The sequence below is a fragment of the Prinia subflava genome, chromosome 14, assembly GCF_021018805.1.
Source record: "Prinia subflava isolate CZ2003 ecotype Zambia chromosome 14, Cam_Psub_1.2, whole genome shotgun sequence".
NCBI classification, from domain to species: domain Eukaryota; kingdom Metazoa; phylum Chordata; class Aves; order Passeriformes; family Cisticolidae; genus Prinia; species Prinia subflava.
This window is the reverse complement of record NC_086260.1, coordinates 4,608,086-4,630,081: the sequence shown is the minus strand read 5'-3', so window position 1 is coordinate 4,630,081 and position 21,996 is coordinate 4,608,086. Positions and strand designations below refer to the sequence as shown.

At 49.2% G+C, this 21,996-nt stretch overlaps 1 protein-coding gene across 4 annotated transcripts in view; it reads right to left on the bottom strand.

Annotated features, from left to right (window-relative positions):
• Window positions 1-21,996, bottom strand: part of FRMD4B (FERM domain containing 4B) — a 126,436-nt gene that overhangs the window by 70,473 nt on the left and 33,967 nt on the right. Inside the window, exon 1 of one of the 4 annotated variants that reach the window (XM_063412005.1) lies at window positions 9,822-10,205. The exons of 2 other annotated variants lie outside the window; for them this stretch is intronic. In XM_063412005.1, the coding sequence (XP_063268075.1) occupies window positions 9,822-9,983 (162 nt within the window). In that variant the 5' untranslated portion in view covers window positions 9,984-10,205. Of the gene's footprint in view, window positions 1-926; window positions 944-9,821; window positions 10,206-21,996 lie in introns of those variants that run through there. One more of the 4 variants, XM_063412008.1, reaches the window with a different exon arrangement.

Genomic DNA, 21,996 nt, shown 5'->3' with positions numbered 1-21,996 from the left:
AGCCTTGGACTGACATCAGGTAAGAAGAAGATAAAAAAATAATTTAAAAAGAAAAGGCTAAAGCATGAGTCCTTTAAATCTGCCACTCTTCTAAAAATTGCAGAGAGCAATAAACCAAGAGAAGTCCCAACAGTGGGCACGGGCTGGAGGAGGCAGCCAGCAGCATTTCTGTGGAGGCGAGGAGCCAACATTGCCAGTGCCAGCACCTTGCCAGGCTCAGGGGGGCTGGCCCAGATGGTTCCAAATTTCACTTTTAAAGCAAAACAAATCCTTTGGACCCAAGGCTCTTCCTCAGCAGCTGTTACCCCCCAGCTCTGTGTGCACTGCTGCACCTCCAGGCCACCTCTCCACAAGGGTTTTTTGGGGGCTGAGAGGGGAGGGGACCTTATGAGGAGATATTTAATAGCTGCATGCTGAAAGGAGTTACTGTACCAGGCGCCAACCGCCTTTTCTCGGGACTCATGAATCTGGGCTTTGTTCAGGTTCAGTCATATCTCAGGGCAGCCCAGAAGGGTAATCTCTGAAAAGAGGTTTTTTCTCTAACCAGAAGTTAGAGATCGTTGCTGCAGCAAAGTTACCAGGATCCAGCTTGGATTCAGCCCTCTGCTAAAGCAGCCAAGGCAGCATTTCCAACAAAGGCAGGAAAAAGCAGCTGTAAACTCTGGGATAAACAAACAGCCCCTTATCTCCTCAATGGAGCGCAAAAGATGCAAAGACATTTTTATGGACTGATCCTTCAAGGCAAAGAGAAGAGCAAGCAGAAAGGTTTCAGCCTACACCACCCCAAACTTTCTTTGCTCTGTGCTGCTTTCTGGCTCTGCAGAGCTCACAGCTCTGAGCTCTGCACAATGTTTAACTCAGGACAGAGCACTAAATAACATTATCTGCCACTGCCAAGCATCAGAAATTAAAACACAGCCCCTTACCTCCACATCATACACCCTGCTGGTTTAAATGGACCTGAGAAACCCAAGAAGTACTCCCAGTGTGCAGGCACTAAGCCCTCATGTCCTCTGTCCATCTGAGCTGGGGGAAGAAGGGAGACACGATCCTGGGCTCCTTCCGTTGCCATATAATCTGAAGGAAGTGACCTTCGTGTTTGTTGCTTTGATTACAGAAACAAAAGCCCTTCCAGAGTGAGTCAGGGGACACAAGGGCTTGAAATGGGATTGTTAAAAATGGGAAATCATTACAATTGTGGGTTGCTTTTTTTTTTTTTTTTCTGTCTGTGATATTAACCCCTTTATTGTAAAACAAAACCAAATGAAAAAGCAGCAGGTCTTGACCAAAGGCATGGCACAGGTGCCAGTCCTGGGGCAGTGAGACACCTCGGGGTGGGATCATGGTCCCTGTGTCACAGCAGGGGCTGAGGATCCCCTTGCTGGCAGCTCAGTGCTCGCTGGGAGCTGCCATCACCCCTCCCAGCTCCTCCACCCACACCCTCCCATCCAGGGACAGGAGGGGCCTTTGTGTAAAACCTGGCACGGCACTAAAACTTCAACCACCCCCAGTCTGAACCCCGTGGAGCGAGGCTGAGCCCTGTGGCAGTAGGAGCAGCCCACCTGGAGGGATGCAGGAGCAGAGATAACCAGAGCCTGTCTGGGTACCTCACCTCATAGACTCACTCTGCACTGCCCCTCCCTCCAGCAGACACCCCCAGGTACAGAATTCCACTGGACTTGCCAAAGTGCTTCCCAAAGCCCAGCTCTGCTGCTCTGATGGGCTGGGGAGGGCACTGAGAGCATGGACAGGCTGCACACCCCTGGCCATGCACCTGAGCCTGCTCCTGCTCCACAGGAGTGCACTTGGCTGCTGGTAGAGGAGCAAATCATCTCCCTGCTGTTGTGCTGCTCCTTTCCAAGCTGTTCTCTGTGTGCAAAACACAGAGTTCTACTTTGAGACCCCGATTCCTTCCCCACTGGCACATCAACCCACAAGACTTCATCACACAGCCCCCAGCCCTGAGGCAGCAGCACAAAGTGTGTGACTGTGTCAGGCACAGCACAGGTGGCACACAGGCACAAAAACAGCTCTCCTCAGAGAAAACTCTAACAACTGACACTGCTTTCACTGAAAATGAAAAAAAAAAAAAACCAAAACCAGAACAACAAAGAGCTATGCACCCAAATCCAGGAAGCTGAAACTTTCAGAGCTCAGGCAGGTACACAAGAGGCACAAAGTCTCAAATTTACACATGCACATTACATTTACATATTTTTTTACTTCAAAAATCTGAATGCTCTCATACAGTTGTTTATGCTCTCAATTGAGCAGTCACTCTACAACACAGAGGACAAATTTGGAAGCATCTCCCAACCCAATTTTTAAAATCCAAGGATCTTTTTTAACAGAAAAAAAAATTAAGTTCAACACCTGGAACAAACTAACTTGCTTTTCCCAGAATGAAAACGGGTCAAACTTTGGACAGCAACACATGAGAGATGTGGCTCCCTCTGCTCAGAGGTGCTGAGGCCCTTTGGCCCAGCTGAAATCCCCCAAACAGGAGGCTCTGTGCCAAGTGTTTGAGGCCAACAGCAGGTTCCATGGAGCTGCAGAGCTCTGAGTAAAGACAGAGCCTTGTCAGCAATGCTGGGGAGAAAAGCAGCTCTGCCTGGTCCACCCATCACACAGGGTGAGTGAGGCAGCTCCCCTCTTCTCCCTGAATAATCCAGACACCTCCAGAGGGCTCCTGCCCCAGACACCCAGCGTGCAGCCAGGGTGTCTCACCCTCCTTGTTTCATTCAGAAGAACCAGCTTTGATCAAATAACCACCCCTTCAATAGCTGCAGACAAAGAGTTGTCTTTTTTTTCCCAGGGTTTTTTTGTAAAAGCCAACACTCTCATGGGTCAGGAGACTACAGAAGCTTTCCACTCCATGCTCAGTATCACAGGTTTCATGAAAAATCCATAAGCTGGCCCCACATCAGGCAGGAGGGCGCCAGGTCAGGTCCAGCCAGCTGGTCCAGACTGCACCAGCAACCTAAGGGGTGGCAGGGACACAGTTTTGGGAGAGGATTTCAGAGCAACAAACTTGCATTTGTCTCCAAAACAGACTGCAAAGCCCCAAAAATAAGATGGAAAATAGACAGTGAGTCATGTTTCCTTAGAGAACTGATGTGAAGGTTACCTGGGCGGTGCCAGCTTCTGCCCTGCTGGGATAACCACAGGGACAGGAATAGCTGGAGGAGGGAGAGCACAGCTCCTCAGAGGATCTGTGGCTTCCAAACAAACATAGACCAGGGCTGCATAACTCAGCTGTACTTTTTAACTGAGAAAAATTAGAGTTTAAAAGAGGTACGGCACACCTGTAAGAGGCAGGAAGCTGCTGGAATTCAGCACAGGGCAATCTCTGCAACTCTGAGGCACCAATTTTGGGGACAGCAGTGCCACAGCTCTTCACTGAAGGGTGACTCTACAGGGGATGCAGCACCCCCCAGCCCCCCCAGCAAGGTGAACAGATGCACTGAGCTTGATATGAGAATTACTGCCACTCTCACTGTGGCTTAACAAACACCACCCTGCTCCAAACCTCACCCCCTCTGCCCAGCCCACATCTCCCTGCCTAGAAACCACTGACCCAACCAAAGGTAAAGCCAGGAACCAGCACATCACCAGCAGTGCCAGGGGTGGGAGTGACTCCTCCAGCCCCATTCCCAGCTCTGCTGGCACCACATTCCTGTGCCTGGTGGCCAGCAGGGAGCTGTGCTCTGGGGTACCCATCCCCAGGACAGCACCTACCCCACATCACCTGGAAAAGCAACACAAACATCACAGTCTTAACCCTAGCATTGCCTGGACTGCCCAAGATGACTTTTAATGGCTAAATCCAGCACATTCAAGCTCTTCTCAGCTTTTTGATGACAGTTCTTCTCCCCATCTCCTTCCCCAACACACCACTGATTCATGTTTAAATGAATGATAGATCAATTAGTGGGGAAAAGTGTACATGTGTATTTATGTGTGGGAGGGTATTTAAGCTAATATATTCCAGCACTGATAGCTTTATCCTCTTTGCAGTCCCTGAGAATGAACTGGCCTCCATCTGTACAGAAGATTAGTAGAATCACTAATCACTAATTATGACTCAGAGGTTTTAAGAGCAATGCAGACTGTACAAGGGCTGGCCTGATTTTCAGAAAATGAGGGGACAAAGATAGCACAGTGTTATTTTGAGCACACAGGCAGTCCATCCAAGATCACAAAGCGCTGCAGTGACAACACCAGCAGAAGGGGTGACAGAGAGACAAACACTCAGAAGGACGAGAACAAAGCTTGGACAAACCAGCACGTGCCTGCAACACTTTTAATTTACATTTCCATACAGCTTGTGCCCAGTCAGAGCGAGCTGGGCAGCCTCTCTGCAAAGGCCAGAATGAAGATTTACCCAGGCAAGCTCATACAGTGATACCTTTGTACAGGAATTTCTGCCTCTGAGCAGCGGCGCCAGCGACATTCGAAATCCAACGCATTTTGGGAGCTGCGTCACATCGGAGAGGAAAAATATTTATACAGGCCCAAGTGGTTTGTGAATAGAAGGCACTGTTTGAAACTGGCACCGTGACACCCCGAAGGAAATGAGATGAAGTTCACAGTCTGGTTGTGAAGTTTGTCAGTGAGGGAAGAGGGAGAAGCCATAAAAAAAAATTTTAAAATCGTATTTTTGTTTGAATAAACTCTCTCAAACAGAAAACGCTGTATCATGAGCTCAGATGGAAATGTATCTGGCAGAGAGCTCTGGAAAGCTGCTGTTGGAAGTGTGCAGAGCCAAGTTTAACTCTCAGCTGTCAGGAGGCAGTGCCCAGAGCTGGGCCTGTTCTCAGCCCTCCTGAAGGCTCCCCCGAAGTCCCAGCCATGGGGACACCTCCACACGCCAGGTTTGGACATGATGGGAGTTCCAGGAGTGCCAAAGCTCTGCAGGTGACGTGTGAGCAGCATCACTGCATTAGATCAGATCCCTTCCAAAAGAAAAACAGCTGGAGGAAAGCAGCCAGAGCAAAGCTTTTCTAGGGTAACCAGTAATCCCCAGTGCACAAGTTTAAATCTTTGAAGGAACACAGACACATATTCCGTGTCCTCTAAGAAGGTTTTCAGGCTCCCTTTGAAAAGCCCTGAGCTGTAAGAACACCTGAGATGCTTCTGCTGAGCATCACTCCTGGGGTCTGTCTGGTGTGGAACAAAGTCCTGCCCCAGCTTTGTGCTCTCCCTCACCCCTCCAGCACTGCTTTTCATCGCTGTGAGAAGAAAAAAAGGCATCTCAATTCGTTGTCAGCACTTTTCACAATGAGAAGTTGAGGTGTGGCAGCAGAGGAAGCGTGGTGCTCACTATCCAAACCAACTACGTGAGCACTGCAGGAAACAGGAGCCAGGCGCTTCCTCTGCTGCTCCTCCACCCCAGGTACCACGGGCCAGACACGGCACAGAGCTGATTTACTGGGCTTCATCAGCAAAACTGCTTCACTTCTACTGAGGAAATGGCCTTCCAGAGGTTAAAAAGCACTTTGTCCATAAGACCCATGTGAAAAGTTTACACTTTTTACGCCATAATTTATCAGCTAATTACCACTGCAATTGGAAATTTTAGTTACTCCTAAACTGCTTCATCACAGAGATGCTCCTGTACCTGGCTGTACATCCAGCAGATCAATCACAACATGCCACTGTATTCTGTAGAGAGCTTGGGAACACTTTTCCCAATTTCTTTACCCCTTTGTGTGGAGCAGACCAACTGACACACATTTAACCCTGACCCTAAACCATTTACTTGACCAGTTTTCGATTTCTAAGAGCTAGCTGCATCATTAAATACACTGGATGCCATGTCTCATTCCTGCTTAACCACACTGAGGAATCACTGTGCTGTGGGATGTACTGGTGGTGACTGGCATTGATATCTCAGAGGAAAACTTCGTGTCAATACCCCAATGAAAACCAGGCCAGTGGTAATACAGGTAACTAAACACAGGAGAAATGTTGATTATAGAAGTTTTTGGATTTGCAGCTGCTTATTGACCTCATTTATATGAAAATTTCACTTTGTTTTACTGCCCTATAATTAAATCTAAGACAGGTGGCCTATAAAAGCAGCATGTGGAGGGTCCTGCTGAAAGCTTTCTTTGGGGATAGTATCAGGACACCTAGAAATGCCACATTGTCCCATCTCAGGCACCAGGAGGGGCTCTGGGAAGACCCTCCAAAGCCACAGCACTATGTGCCAGAGCTCCACAACAAAATACAGCCCTCACTGCTTTCTCTGGAAGGAAATGGGAAGCTTCTACGCTGAATTCTCAACCAGGAATTTTCCCAAGCCCTAACAGCCCCAATAATTCATACTGACTTGCTGCTGTTAGAGAAAAGACCTGTGCCAGCTTTTCTGTCAGCTGTCCCTGCAAATCTGTTATTTCTAGGACAGGCTTTAAACGCTCCCTGCCATGGACAAGACACTGTTCCCTGGCACACAACCCAAGGGCTCAGAGAATCAACTCACACTGCACAGCCCCTCCCCTGCTGAGGTTCAGGGGTTATTTCAGAGTGAAATGGGGCACCCCAGCAGTGCTTTGGCTCACAGCCTCCTCCAGATGAACGGGCTCTGGGCAAGGAGGATGTCCATTCTCTTTTGGCAGGTGGGACAGATGATGGGGACCATCCTGGAGCAAGGATCAGCCTAGGGAAGTGCCTGGGCTGTGACCAGGAGAAACAACAGGTGAAACCTTGGAAAAGGTTTCCCACATCCACCTGCCAGAAACACAAAGGCTCAGGAGAAGGTGACTGACAAAGGCTGGTTTGTGCTTGTTGGGGTGGGTTTTAGTCGTGCTTAAAGCTGCTAAGGCAGGTAAGGGCTTTATGCTGGCAGGGAGGATTTGAGCCTGCCCCGTGATCACCTCTGCACCTGCCACCTCCCAAACACAGGTGGGGACCCTGCTCAGACACACAGAGGTGTTTGTGGCTTCTCTGTGCTTCAACTCGAGCTCAGCTCTCCCACCAGGCTACCAAGCATTTTGTATTTTAAAAAGACTAAAAATCCCCCTCCCCACAACACCACATGTAGCACCCCACGGAGAAGGAATCCTACTTGCTTTCTTTTCTCCACAAAAAATGTACTGATGGTTAAACAGAGACTTACTGGCAGCACCCAGCTCACACAAAAATAGTCACTGGTCCACCAAATGTGATCCTCAAATACTGATCAAAGCAAACTGAGGCTTCCAGGGCTGACCAGCAGCACGAGTGCCTGTCACCTCCCCTTTCCCTGCACATCCCTTGCATGCAGCTCAGGGGACTAAGTTCTGCCTGGTGTCCTGATCTGTCACATCATGCACAGTCCAGGGAGCCCTCAGAGAGGGGAAAAGCCCACATTTAGCCAAAAGAACCTCTATATGAAACCCATGGTGTTTTTCACATCTGGAATATGAATGCAAAGGAGCTACAGAAATATGAGCATTCTCCATGAAGCCACGTTGGGAAATGTTAAGCACCTGTCCAGCAGTCAATTTTAATAAGATCACAGGGCAAAAAGGTGTTTTGATGTGGCTGCAGTAACTACAGGACTTCTGGGGGAAGATCTGAGAGGACAAATAGCATCCCTGGCAGGCAGGAGTGCTGTTATACCCTTTTTACGAAGAACAGGGGAGCAGAGGAAAACAATTTGCTCAAGACAGTGCAGGATCTGTGGCAATGATGACACACAAAATCTCCCACCCATGATCAGAGTCCTGTCCCACAGATACTGCAACATCCCCTTCCTCAGAGAAACAACCCCATGGAGTGCTGTGCACTGCTTGTGTTGTTCCACTGAGCCTGAGGCGAAGAAATGTAATCCAGAGTTCCTCCCTGCATGCAAGGGTCACCCAGCCACTGTGTCTAGCTGTTTCCATAGCTTAAAGTCCTTAAAAAAATTAAGAAAACCAGTTTGATTCAGGCTCCTGCAGGGCTCTGGTACCTGAGCAGTTGGGTGACATTTTACTCTGTGTGCTCAGTCCTGCACTCACAGGACTCAGCCAGAGGTTTGAGCAGCTGAGAGCCAAAACTTCAGCACAAAAAGCAAAGTGTTACACAACCCAACCAGGAAGAGCTGCAGGGCATTCTTTCAGCCATCTCACCCCAAATTACCACTAGTAAATTCCTGATGTTAAGATGTGAGAGTTGACTTGCTCCTGCCAGGTTTCACCTCCCAGGGAAGACTCTCAGAGCAGCGAGTGGGGAGCAACAGGTCCCTGCGTGTCCCCAGCAGGACAGGTTGTGGGCAGAGGGGAAGGGGCACTCCCTGTCCACTTCCCTGGCTCAAGGTCTGCCTGGTAGGATGAGAGAAGGACCAGTGTCCTCTTTTCACCCATTTTCACATCCCCACTTTCAGACACAGGCACATGTCAGTGATGCTTTTCATAAAGAAAAGACAAGACAAAGCAACCACTAGGACACAGTAAGTTTGGGCAGAGATGCAGCTACGCTTTGTTTTGAAAAAAATCTCTTTTCACCTCAAGTCAGCCATGAGAGTATGGCAGCTGAACAGGCTGAATACAGCTGTTGTCAGAACTGCTCCTCACCGAGCCTTTATTCCAGCCCTGATGGGGTTTACCTCCATGTGGATGCAGTGGAGAGGGAAGGCAGCCTAAGATTCATGTTCTTTATGTGAATGGACCTTAAAAATAACACCCACACAGCACAGGTGTAGCTGGATTTTACTGGGAGAGGAAGAAGAGAGTCAGGACTGAATCCCACCACATTCCTACAGGTCAGTAAAGGTGGGCAAAGGCAGAGCAATGATGTCTTTACTCCTGCATTCCCTAACTAGTCATGATCCACATATGGATCCATATCCACAGTGACACCTGTGTCAGACACACCACACACTGTTTCCATTCATGATCTGCCCAAGATCCATCCAAGCACTTGCAGATGTACCCCTGTAAAGCTGCTCTCCCGCTCCTGAGCCTACCCTAAAGCTAAACACCAACAGATCCCTTTAGGATTAAACAGGCACAGATGTCCTGCCAGCATGACTTTCCCATGGAAGTTGCATCCTGGTGGCTCTGGAGAGCTGTTTGCCACGAGCTGTCATTCCCTGTATTGTAAGACACCAGGGAGAGGGGAGAAGCTGCTTTGAAATATTCACCCTGATGGAGCAAACGCACACGGTGAGGCTGAGAGCAGGCACGCAGCACAAGTTCACATGTGAGACAGAAACACAGGCACACAGAAATAAACAGCTGCCAGCAAAAAGCCAGCCGAAAAAGAGTGACACCACCCTCACTGCAACTGGACACCGCAATAACTGCAAGTACAGGGCTGTGTTTGCTGCCTGCACAAGGGGAGCCCCCCAATTGCCATTCCAGGACTCAGTGCACCCCTCCCAAGCAGCAATCCCTCTGCCACGCAAAGGACTACCACGTTACAAGTGCCACTATCCAGTGACACAAACACAGCAGAAAAAGCCACAGCCAGTCCCTCCCGTGGGAGCACCGTGCTCCGAGTGCACAGGCAGAGAGGAGCTCCCCAGAGCCCGAGGGCAAGGATGCTGACAGCAGCAAGAGGGGCTCCCAGGGGCAGCCAAAACACTTGTACATTGCCTAATAAAACGTACTTGGCACAGAAAACATCTCCCCCAAACCCTGAATTCAGGCACAGAGCCGGCACTTTGAAAGCAACACCGGGATGAGCCGGGAGCCAGGTCCAGGATCCTCTGAGCACCTTCCCAGCGCTGCCCCGCCGCTCCTCACCCCATCCCGCCGCCTGCGCCCGCAGGGAGAACACGCACCCAGCCCCGTGCCGGGATGCTGTCCCAAGGAAAAGCCGGGGCGATGAGCTGGGTTTTTCCTCTTTTTTACCTGGTAGACATCGCGGAGGCCACACCAGGCTCGCAGCGCCTGCCGGCACGCCCGCAGCCGCGCCGCGTACCAGCGCCGCAGCGCTGCCACCGTCACGGTCCACACGAAGCGGCTGCCGCTGAACAGCACATCCTCCACCCCGCACATGAACACCGAAGCCATCGGGAGCTCCGCCGGGACACGGAGCTGTCGCTGTCCCGCTCAGACGCCTGGCATGAGGCTGCCCGGCTTTATCGGGCGGGCGGCGGGCAGGGCTGCCGCACAGAGCCAGGGTCAAGCCTTCAAACAAACTCCTCTTTCACGGCGCTTCCTGGGCAGATTCCCAGGCATGCCCCGGCTCCTGACGCCCAGCCAGCGCCTGCAGTAGCTCAGCCCTACCAGCAGCTCACACAGCAGCCTTGTCCTTAGCAGCTTATATAAAGCTCCGTTAAGCTCCGCTAGCTGCCACTGTGTTTTCTAATTAAATTTTAACCCTTTTGCCATCCGCCCCGGCAGCAGCCCCGTTCAGGTGCTGCAGAAGGAGAGGGGCGTTCGGCGCTGCCGCGCTTGAGCGAGCTGGGCAGGCGCTCCCCAGGCGCACCCCGCGCTGTATCTGCCTCCAACACCTCATTATCATTATCATTATAACACAGGGAACAGAGCTGGCATCGTTTTGTGCCGGCTGAGCCCGTGCTCAAATTATACGGTAGAAATCCTGCTTGAAAAAGGCACTTCTGGCAACCAGCAAGTAGAGGAAAGAGATGGGGGGAATCGGTCCTGCAGAATTAGAATAGCGTGGAAGAGAGCTTAAAGTTCGTGTTGTTCCCCTGCTATGGGCAGGGACAATTCCACTAGAGCAGGTTACTCAGAGCCCCATCCAGCCGGGCTTTGAACACAACCTGTGCCAGTGCCTCACAGCAAAACAGATGCTCTAACTTCTCTTCCAGCTCTGATTGTGGCAAACACCGCCAGCACAGAGCCATCCCTCTGTTCAACACTTCCCCCCTTGGTTGTTGCATCATAGGGGTAAAACACCCCAAACGTGCCAAAGGGATGATCTGCTCTCCTCTGAAACTAACTCCATCCATTCAGCACTTGCTGCACGAGAAAAACAAAGCTGAGCATTGTAGCCGAGCTCTCCACAACAGCCCACAGCAAATAAACACTGCAATAATAACAACCCACAAGGGACTCCAGCCTTGCCTCGAGCCAGTCTGAAGTTTAACAGCACCCTGCCCTTCTGGGGCTTCAAGTGTTAAAGCCAAACCTTCCATTTGAGTGCCCTTCCCTAAGCTAAGGGACGGTGGAAGACTAAGGGTAATTAATCCTTTTTAACCCTCCCCTCAGAGGATTTGACACTTTCCAAGCTTTTTGGGTCAGAACCTTCCGGGAGCCCACCCAACACGCTACCATCAGCACCTTATTAAAGAAACCATTCAAGGAGCAGAATTTTGGCTAAAATCATCAGCAAGGCTGACCTGTAAGAGCAAACTCCTGTGCAGTGCAATGAATGGAAAGGGGAGGAACAGCTTGCACACAGGCTGGGTGGGAGAGCTAAACCCCACGGCACTGCTTCCCCAAGGGCACTGCCTGCTTGTCCCCAGTGGTCCTCACGGGAGGAAGACCCCTGCGTGGTGCAGCACTCACAAACCCCACTCCATCCCTTATTCATCAGCCCGCCCCGTGCTGCAGGAGCTCGCCGTGCGCGCCGCTGTGGCAGCTGGTGATGTAATTCTGCAGACAGATGACTGCTGCCTGTTGGAGACAGAATTTGGACTGTGTCTCCGAGATCACCCCCTTCCCCTTCATGCATAACAGCCCTGGTCCTCTTGGTGCTGCTGTCCCTTGGCTGTTGCCAGGGAGTTTCGGTCCCTCCAAGCCTTGGTTTCACATGGGGAAAACAACGACCCTATTTCAAATGGGTCAGAAGCCGCCACAAAGTGAGCCCAGGCAGAGGAGGATACAGCTTCTTGTAACAAGGGACAAGCAAAGATTTGGGCTCTACATTGAAATCCCACATCCATATTCCCACTTCAAGGGTTTTATCAACCCCTGGAATTACTTAGAGCCTGTAGCCACAAAAAATCTTCCTCCTCCTCCTCCTCTAGTGTTGCCCACCACTGTGTTCAGAGGACTTTGACAGCAATCCACAGGTACTAAATAGAAAAGGTTTCCCCCTTCCACTGGGAGAGAGTGGTGACAAATATCCATAGGATTATTCCAATAAGCTGAGCCAGTAGTGGTGCCAGGCTGGGCAGCAGGGAATTGCCATTCCCCCACAGAGCACTGCTTTGGAGAGGCATCAGCCAGGAAAATCTCCAATGGCATCGGTTCACTGCGGTCGAGTCATATCCAAATTTAAACACAGATTAAAAAAGATCCAGTTCTCAAGTGCCATTTCTAAAAGAAAAGAAAAGGACCCTTGTAGCTAAAGAAACAGGGCAGGGAACAGCCCTGCCCTGCGCCAGGAAAATCCAACCAACCCACTAGGAAAAGTTTACGTGGTTTTGTGCTGTGCCTGCTGCCCTCAGTGCCTTTTTGTTTTGCCTTTTTTCCCCCCATTGCCTAACTAGATGGAAAAACAAAGATGATGATTTTCTCCTTTAACAGAGCACAGCAGATTTCTGCTAGGCATTTTTGGGTTTGGGTTTGTTTGCATATTTTTTTCAGTTGCTCTGTGATCCACGGTATCATTGCACTTAACTTACACGTTCTGCACAATTATTCTTTATGCCTCACAAGCTGCTGTGAGCCTCAGCAATGGTCTCAGATGCCCCATGTCAGAAGGCAGAGCTGTAGGTACTGAGGCCTTCCATCCCCAATGCTCCCAGAATATGGATTTTGCCATCAATATTCCCATGACCTTGTGCAGGCTTTGTGCTCCTACAGCAAAGCCACAGCTCCATGCTGGAGCAAGGCAAGAACCTTCTCCCCACCCTCATTTAGAGCACACGGACTTCAAGTCCAGTCTCATGAATAGAAATTTCACCCCTTTTTTCATCCTTTTGACAGATGGAGTAAATGATAAAACAAGTAAGAATTAAGTCCCATCTGGACTTCACCTTCCCAGCTGACCCCAGTACAGAGTTCATTGTCCCTTCAACCTGGATAGTGAAACACATACAGAAGAAAAAAGAGCAAAGGAAGTTTGTGATGCAAAAAGCAGCTAAATGCAATTTAGGACACCTTTGGTAGAGTTATATGCAGCTGATGAATCATCCATTCACATCAGTCTTACTCTTTTATTGACTTCCACTCTAAGAACCTGATTGCATGTGGGTTAGTTTGAAACACCTAAACAATACCCAGACTCCTTAGATTCAGAACAGAAAACAAAATTCAGCAAGGGAAAGCCAGCAGGATAAATACCCAGGTGGTTTCCAAAGGCTGTACCATCCAGATTTCTATTCTGTGAGGAGAAGGAGGGGGAGAGAGCTCTCAGAAAATGTCTTTGTAGATACATGTACCACTGTCAGGGGAGCAGGAGAGACAGCTACTGCAGGTCTGTTTGATGTACAGTCATATGAACAACACAGCATTCACTGCTGATAAGGAATAAGCCTACACAACAGTGATCTAAGGAGAATGTCACTTTAAAAGGCAACAGAAAACTTGATGTGTGGCAGACTCATGCTTCTCCACACATTATTGACTGCAGATCCAGAATAACGAGTAATAAAGTGAACAAAGGTTTGCTACCAACATAATAGGAAAAGATGATCCCAAGTGGATTCTCAGGCTGCCTTGCATGTTATCTTCTATGTCAAAATTAATGGAATGAGGCTTAGCTGAATTGCTGCTCCTCTTTTCAAAGTTGTTCATATAAAGTTCACACGAATAAAGAATTCATCTGCCTGTGAGGCCAGAGGACAAGAGCATCAATCTGTTTTTACATCTGCAGCACAGTATTGCTCCTAGAGAGGACTTTTGATTAGGCATACAGCAAAGGACACACACACAAAGTCCCTGGTGATAGCTAATGAAATTAAAGCTTTGATATGTTCAGTCTTTGAACCTTGCACAGAAAAAGGTGAGTTATTGTGCAGATGCATAAAATACCTAATTCTGCAGGCTCACAGATGTCTGTGCTGACCAGAGCTTTAAAAGATGCCCTAATCCATTATTTGCACTCAGATTGATTACACCTGATTGCAGCCAATACTTGTAACATTCCGTAGAGTGAGCAGTAAAGTTCAAGGGAAACACAAAAAAAAAAAAGAAAAAAAACCACACAGAGAGCCCTCAAAAAGTTATGAGAGACAATTCTGTTTCATGGCACACACCACTATTGACATCTGCTGTTACCTCAGCTCCAAGGGCTCCAAGCCTCGAGCCCTGACCCCCTGGGTGGGCTCAGGGCAGTGAGAAGCATCACTGAGGTCCATGCCAGAACCCAAAAACCTCTGAATTCCCACCAGGAACCAGCTGCAGTCCCACTTCATCCTGCTTCACCCAGACGTGTTTCCCCTTTCTGTACAAATCCCTGTGCAGATCTGCATGAAAATCTTCCCATTTTACTCAAGTTAGAAGCCAACAGCACACAATCACACTGCTTTTAAAAATAAACTTAAGAACTGCTCAAAGGCGCTGTTTTGTAGGCGGTTTCATGAGCATGAACAACAGGATTACTTGGGAATTAGGACTTTGAGACAATGCTGAAGGCTGCAGATCCCCTACAACTTTATTTTTTAAATTCCTGTCATGAACCAAGCCTGTCAAGCTGTGAGCATTAATGCAATTAACCCCAAATAAAGATGAAGTGACTTTTTAGAAATCGGTTTTGCTACACTCTGGCCCTTAATTACCAACTGAAATATAAAGTGAAATGCAGACACTGGGAGCCCTCCCTTTGATGTTCTAACCTCTCAGTACATAAGATGCTTAAGCAGCAGCACCAGTGCACAGGATAAATCTGTAATCCAACCTGCCCCGATCGAGAGCTTCAGATGGAAGATTCAACTTCTGATAAAAGTGTTTGCAAACCAATTTGGTTCCTGGAGATTATCAAAAAGAATTAATCATAACATACCTCTAACTAACCTACTTAATCCTTTGTATTAGCACAAGTTTGGGCACCTCTCAGAAATTAAATCTGCACTACCACAAAGATTTATTTACTGTCATTCACATTATCAAACTTTTAATTTAGAAGGAATGAAAGGGCCATGCTACTCTCCTTTAAGGCTAACAACAGCATCCAGTGTAGCTATTTATCTATCAGGATCTACACCAGGAATTTCAATTCCCAGCTTTTGCCCACTGAGCTGCACCTGTGCCAAGTGCCTGATGGAGCTGAAAGCCACAGCTACACCCAAAATGATCCAGGGCTCCAGAGGGAGGCTGATACCTCATGCACTCCTGTCTGGATGAGGCACAGCCTATAATAAGCTTATTATCAGCAGCCTTACATATTTCTAAATGAGGTGCTGATGTTTTCCCTCCTCTCCCAGAGCCTGGGCTGTACTATATTGCTCTACACTAATAATATAAACATAACACCGTGACAAACACATTTTTAAAGACGAACAGCCACTGTGCCAGAAACACAAATTTCCTGCAGTCTGCATCCCATAGTAAACTAATTAGCACCTCACATCAGAAATGAAGTGCCACAGTCTTTTAACTTTATAAATGATTAAGCAGCTGCTGTCAGATTCCTCAAACAGCAAATTTCATACCTGCCATACCCAGAACTACAAAATCAGGTCAGGTTCCAAACAAGTAGCAGATGCTCCAGTTTCAGGAGTCAGGGTTTATCATCTTGCAGTGCCACGCTATCACCCTCAGAACAGCATCACCCAGTTTGCAGAACACAAACCCAGTTCCTCCAGCACCCATGGCCAGGGCAGGGCTGTAATTTGGCACAGCTCCACTGGCTTCAGTGAAACCTGAAAGGTGTCCAAAGGTGTCCAAATGAAAAGGTGTCCAAACACACAGCCAGGTGGGGATGTGCAGGGAGGCTACGTGACATCTGGAAGCTGACTTTTAATGCAGGTCACCATTAGCATACACCCGCATACAAATTGTATTCAGATTTTTATAAACACGTATTTCTAAGGCAGGAGGACTCTACAGCCTCAAAGGCAGTTTGCACTGAAATGACAGCTAGTAAGGAGAAACAGCAGCCCAGATTTGTGGGGAGAGAAGGATGAGGAAATGGGAGAAAAGAGTTTGATCTGCAGCTGAAAGAGGATTTGTCTCCATCATACACAGCAGAGCCTGTGAATGCTTTCCAGACACAGGTTTATGTCCTTTCTCAGCTGCGTGGGTGACGGCCAGCAGAGCAGGATGGGGACTGGCAGGAAGGCTGACATCTACCCAGCCACCAGCACCACTGTCTGCACCTCCCTGGGCACAGAGACTGCCCAGGGACACAGCTCAGCATGTGACACTGCCTTCCCTGCTCCAGGATGGGGCAGAACCCTGGAAAACCACCCTCTTGTTCTCTGCTTCGTGGGAAGGGCTTCCTTCTCAAGGAAAGCTCCTTCAGGAGGGGAGAGTCACTGCCAGTGACATGGGAAATCATCCTGTGTTTGGTGCTACTCCCAGGTCACATCTGGAGGAAACGAGGGATCAAACAGCACAGGGTGGGAACGTGGAGCATCCTCAGAGCTGCAGAGACTGGCACCACCACCACCCTCCCAGGGAGGGCTTCACCCAGAGCCAGAGCTGCCAGAGGAAATGATCCACCCCACCAGCCCCCTGTGAGAGGGAGGACACCCCTTCCCTTTCCTTCTGGGAAGCATCCACGGGAAGTGATGGAACAGTGGGGAGAGACTGTGGCTGCCTTTGGAAGCTGGGGCAGGAAAAGCAATTTCTCTCCAAGCTGCTGATTTCACCTCACTGCTTCCTAAGTAGGTCCCAGCCCAGAAGCAGGTCACTCTCACTGCCATGCAGGCTCTGCTGTGCCTCCTACCCCAACACCAGCCTTCAGAGATGGTACCCAAGCCTCAGAGGAGCCTTCAAAAAAGGACTGAGACCCTGCAGAATAAAAGGACAGGCAGCTGCCACACCCCACATAAATAAACTATACAAAGAGACAAACATCCTCCACACCTCCAATATCTCTGGTCTTGTACCTCTACCTCCCCCAAACTGCCAGGACGAGTAATAAAGTGCACAAAATACTTTCACCATCCTAGTTCTGGAGGCAAAACTATCTTCTGTGCACTGACACACCATGCTGACAAAATTTCTACCTCCTGTGCCCAATTATTCAGGTGAGTCAGTACAGTCCCTTCACCTCCCACCCAGACCTGCTGCAGCAGCTTCCCAGCAGCTGGAGAATTCCAAACCCTCTCTGTGGGTGGACACTCCTGTCCATCCCCGTCCTGGAGCCAGGAAATGCTTCAGGGTCTTATCAGAGAAGTGGCAGGTTCAAAGTCTGGAGGACCAAAGGGTTCCAGGAGGTGACAGATCCAGCCTCACTGGTTTGTCCCACCCTCCCCTGGCAGCAGGAGGGTTTCCTCCCCAGCTCTGGTCACTCAGGTGGACACAGACAGGGGCCACACCTGCTCAGCTTCCCTCAGGCACCACCATGGATGCTGCCACTGCCCTGCTAATGCCCCAGACAAAAAATGGGGCAGCGTCTCCTTCATTTGGAGTGGTCAAGGAGTATTAAAGGGAGCCTGGAGAAGCCAGGTAATTGCTTCTGGATGAAGAATTTCACAGAGGATAGAAGTACGTGAGGAGCGTGAAAATCCACGGCTGCCCCAGCTCTGTGATTATTTTATAGCCTCATTAATCTGTGGCAAATGGGGCAGAATTACTACATAACCTAAATGCTCGGCAGAGATCTACAGCTCTGTAAGAGGAAGCATAAATGAGATAGTAAAGTTTCAGCATTTTGCATGATATATATGGACACAAAGACAAAAATAAGAACCCAAACCTACCAGTTTCCTGATAAGAATCTTCTAAAGAGTGAGGATAAGTGATATCTAACCCTTATAATTATATCCTCAGTGCATTCATTCTCTTAGGATGAGTAACTCAGGATGCTGTAGCCTCCAGAAAAATCATGACTCAGAGCAATGCTCTGCCCTTGGTTGGATTTCATGGGTCATGCCTAGCCCAGGGAAGGTGTGCACCTAGGAAAGGACTTGCCCTTCCCGGGGTACCTGCTCAGAGTCCAGATCACTGCATTCCATCAAACATGAACCAAGACAACATCTTGGATGCCTTCATGCTTCATCTCCCTATCCCCAGTTCCAGGCCACAAACCCAGAAGAGCAGATTCCCTTCTGTGTCCATTTGGTGTTTGGCACAGCAGAGCACCAATACTGATACAAGCATTCCACCAAAATCCTCATTTAAAGTGACCCCTCCCCACGGCTGCTGGCTGGCAGAGGCTGGCAGGGCTGAGGGCAGCAGCACAGCAGAGCAGCCACCAGCACTAATTTCATCTCCCCCAGGCCCCAGCACTCCAAGAGAATGTGCTGTGGAGATTTTTATCTGGGACTTGATCCTGCACAACCTGAAGACAACAGATCTTGTTGCAACTCCTCTAGGTGGGGTCAGTTCAGCTCTTTTCAAGGCAGAGCTGTGCATTTTGCCAGCCAGGGGAGAAACACAAACCAGGGGAAAGAGAGAGCACTTGTTAATAGAAGAGGCAAAAAGAAATTGGTACTGTCAGTCTATATCATAAATTGCCAGCACTTTTGGTGCTATGGACTGATGTTTTCTGTGAACACAGGTCTGCTGCAATTGCACTTCCAGAGCTAGGAAACACAAAAACAACATTTCACAATGCCTCATCTGTTGCTACAACAATTAGTGCCTCATTTTATTAACAAACTGCCACTACAGTACTCATTTGCCAGCTCTGGACAAATAAATGGGCAACAACCATCTCAAATTTGAAAGGAGACAGGCTGGGATGTCTTGTTGTTAGACCAGATGAGCTCTGGTGTAAAGCATCTCTTGAAGGTGAGCCTGGGCTCAGGAGAAGGAAACAAGCTGAGCAGCTCATGGCATTTTCCCAGAGGGGTCATTGGTGCCTGTGGGGGTGCAAGGAGCAGCTGATCCAAAGGAGAAGGAGAAAGAGCAGCCATTAAAAGGATGTTTTCATCCTCAGAAGGCATCCAAAACAAACAAGCAGCATGCCACGGGCTGGATCCCAAGCCCATTGAAAGCAGTGGAAAGCCTCCAGCTCCCTCAATAGGCTCACGGGAGGCCGGGCATGCTTTGGGAGCCCCACACGCTGCCCCACCAACAAACACAGCCACCCCAGAGGGGGTTCCTCACCTCCTGCAGCTCCTCCTGCCACTGCTGCTCTGTTCTTCTTAGCCCCAGCAGGCATTTTGCAGTCATTAGCTATTCAAGCCACCCAAATCGTATTAAACATCCTTCTATAAAAGTAAAATTTTTGTTTCTACCCAGCCCCAGGAACTCATACAGGTTGTGAATCCATTGCTGACAAGATGTGAACCATAATTCTGCCTCTGAGCTCCACAAGGTCCCTTCTGGGGCACCCCACAGGTCACTGCTCCCCAGCTGCCACCCTCACGTCTGCCCTGGAGCTTCCAGGGGCTGGACAAGAAATCTGCACTGATGCCACAGAAATCCCAAGTCCTTCTCACCAACACAGCTCGAGTTTAGACAGCACATTTTGCACATTCAAGCTGAGCAAAGCTCCTTCCAAAGCCACGAGTCCTGATCTGATTTTCCCTCCCTTTTTGTGAAGAAATCACCGAGAGCAAAGCCCGATGGCACATGGCAGGGTGGGAGCAGTGACGTTGGGAAATGGCACAAACACAAACAATGAGAAAGGAAGAGGGAGGGAAAGGCTGGGATGGCTGAATCAGCCCATTGAGGTCAGCAGGACCTCACCCCTGCAGGAAACAGGGTGAGGTGCTGGGCACGGAGCCGTGTCCCTGCCAGGTGAGGCTCACCCACCATTCTCACAGCCCCACCAGACACAGGGGACACTGCAGCTCCCCCTGCCAGCACCTCTGTCCCCACAGCATGGCCACATCCACAGGGAAAACTGTGCAAACCCTTATTATTGTAGAGGGTGAGAAGAAGGGTGCAGGGGCGTTACCTCAGCCCACAACTCAGAGCCACTCGTTTTGTAGCTAACAGGGGTGAACAAAAGGGGAGAGATGATGGTGAAGCCCATTCTCCCATTCTGCCAAAGGACTGTTGATAGAACAGGCTGTTAAAACTCATCTTAATATACCTTGGATCAAGTGTTTTGCTCTGGTTTTTAACTCCTTTTAACTTTCCCCTCATCACCTTGGCAAAAAGGGAAGGAGAGCAGACATGCTGAGAGTGGGGCTTTAGCCCAGCCAGGCTCCCCACAGCTCCCTAATCTCTCTTCTGGCCATCCTGCAACAGCATGAACTCCCCAATGGGGGTCAATCCGAGGCCACTCATACACTTTATTTAAGTTTTATTTAAGTTATTCCTGTTATAACGGGCACAAATGAGAATTCTGCATTTGTTAACCATTATCCCAGGCAGGAACTTCAGTCTCCCTCTCGCTTCCAGTGGAAACAATGCAGGAATGAGAAGTACCTGTTGGCAGAGAAATTTCTAAAGAGATGGATAAGAGGGGCTAAAATGGCTTCCTAAAAGGAGAAATCCCATTGCTTCCCTCTCCCAGCTCCCTTGGGATGTCAAGCACTTGAAAACTGCCCTTGCCATTATCAGAGCTGTGATTCAATCAGCATTTCATGGTCCTAATTAACGGGGATTTGTGTTCATGGGTGTGATTCCTCACTTGCCAAGACTGCAGAATTATAATGAATTTTTCCCTTCCTCCTTGGAGAGGACATGAGACCTCAGCCAGGGAAAGGAAGCCATTTGGAGCAGGAAGAGGATGCTTGGAAGTAGAGCTGGGGTGCTTATATTAGGCCCTTTTGGAGGTCAGAGGATCAAACTGACCTTTTTTTTGTTAAGGTCTGCTGTTCTCATTCAGGTTAATGAGCCAAAGCTCAAAAGGCCCTTTGCCTGCCTGAGCAGGTCACCCTGTCCTGCCCAGCTGGTCCTGGAGGATGCTGCCCAGAAACCCCACTCCCATCCTGTGCTGGAAGGGGACAGGGGACATCCAGCCAGGGAGTCCAGAGCACCTGGTCCTCCTCTCCCTATAGTTCTACATCAGGAGGAGGGGGAACTTCCAGCTCCTTCTCACTGGCCCCTGCTATGCCCAGTGTCATTCCCTCCTGCCCCAAATACCTGTTCCTCAAGGCAGGTACGAACTTTTGGGTGGGAACAACTCCAGGATTAGGGGTTTGGAGGGTAAAGAAAGCACAGCTGAAGGCTGGAAGGGGCTCAAATGTCCCACAGGCTGCCTGCAGAGACAGTAACATCACCCCTTAGGGGCACAGACAGAGGGGATGTCCCTCCCATCACAGCCCTGTCCTCCCCACCCTCCCCAAGCTTTGGCAGGGACATGGGGTTATCTGTCCTTTCTGCACAGAGACAGAAAACTCCTTCAGCACACAACTAACTCATGGCTAGAATTCACACAGGAGGGGAAAATAAATTCTGGGGTTCGTGAACAAATCCAGCTGGTGCTACATTTTCAAATCCTCAGGGAGTTAAAAAACAACATATAAAAAGAGTTACACTGAACATCCTTTCCCCCTTCCCCTGCTGCTGAATGTTAAATCAGATAATGCCTCCCCCCACCAAGAACACAGCAGCCACGGGAATACAATTCCTGCTGCTGTATTGCTAAGTGATGCACTGGCCTTACAGCAGGTAAAATTGTAGCACAGCACCATCTGTTTCTCAATATGCTTGCTGCCAGCTTCCACTGCAAGGATTTACTCCCATAGCCCTTCCCAGGCAGAGCTGAGCTGTTGGGCAGAGCATCTGTCACAAATGAAAGGGATCTGTCACCTGCCCACTGCCTATTTGGGACACAACCTACTGAAACAGAACATTTATTTTCTGTCATACAGCACAGGCTCACAGTGCCAACTCCAGTGAATAGCCCTTGATGATGCTACACATCCTTAAAATATTGCAGGGGAAGGCACATTTTCCAGCTGTTTGTGCCTTGTGCCAGAGCACATTTAGATCAGCAATTTCTCTTCTAAATATTACGAGGGTTGCTGCAAATTATCCACTATGATAAAGTAAAAGGAGAAAAGCAGCCAACAGTTGCAAATCTTTAGACTGAAATTTAAAAGGACTTTGTACACAAGTACTAGTGAAAGCCTCAGTTGTCAGTCAGGCTTTCCAAGTT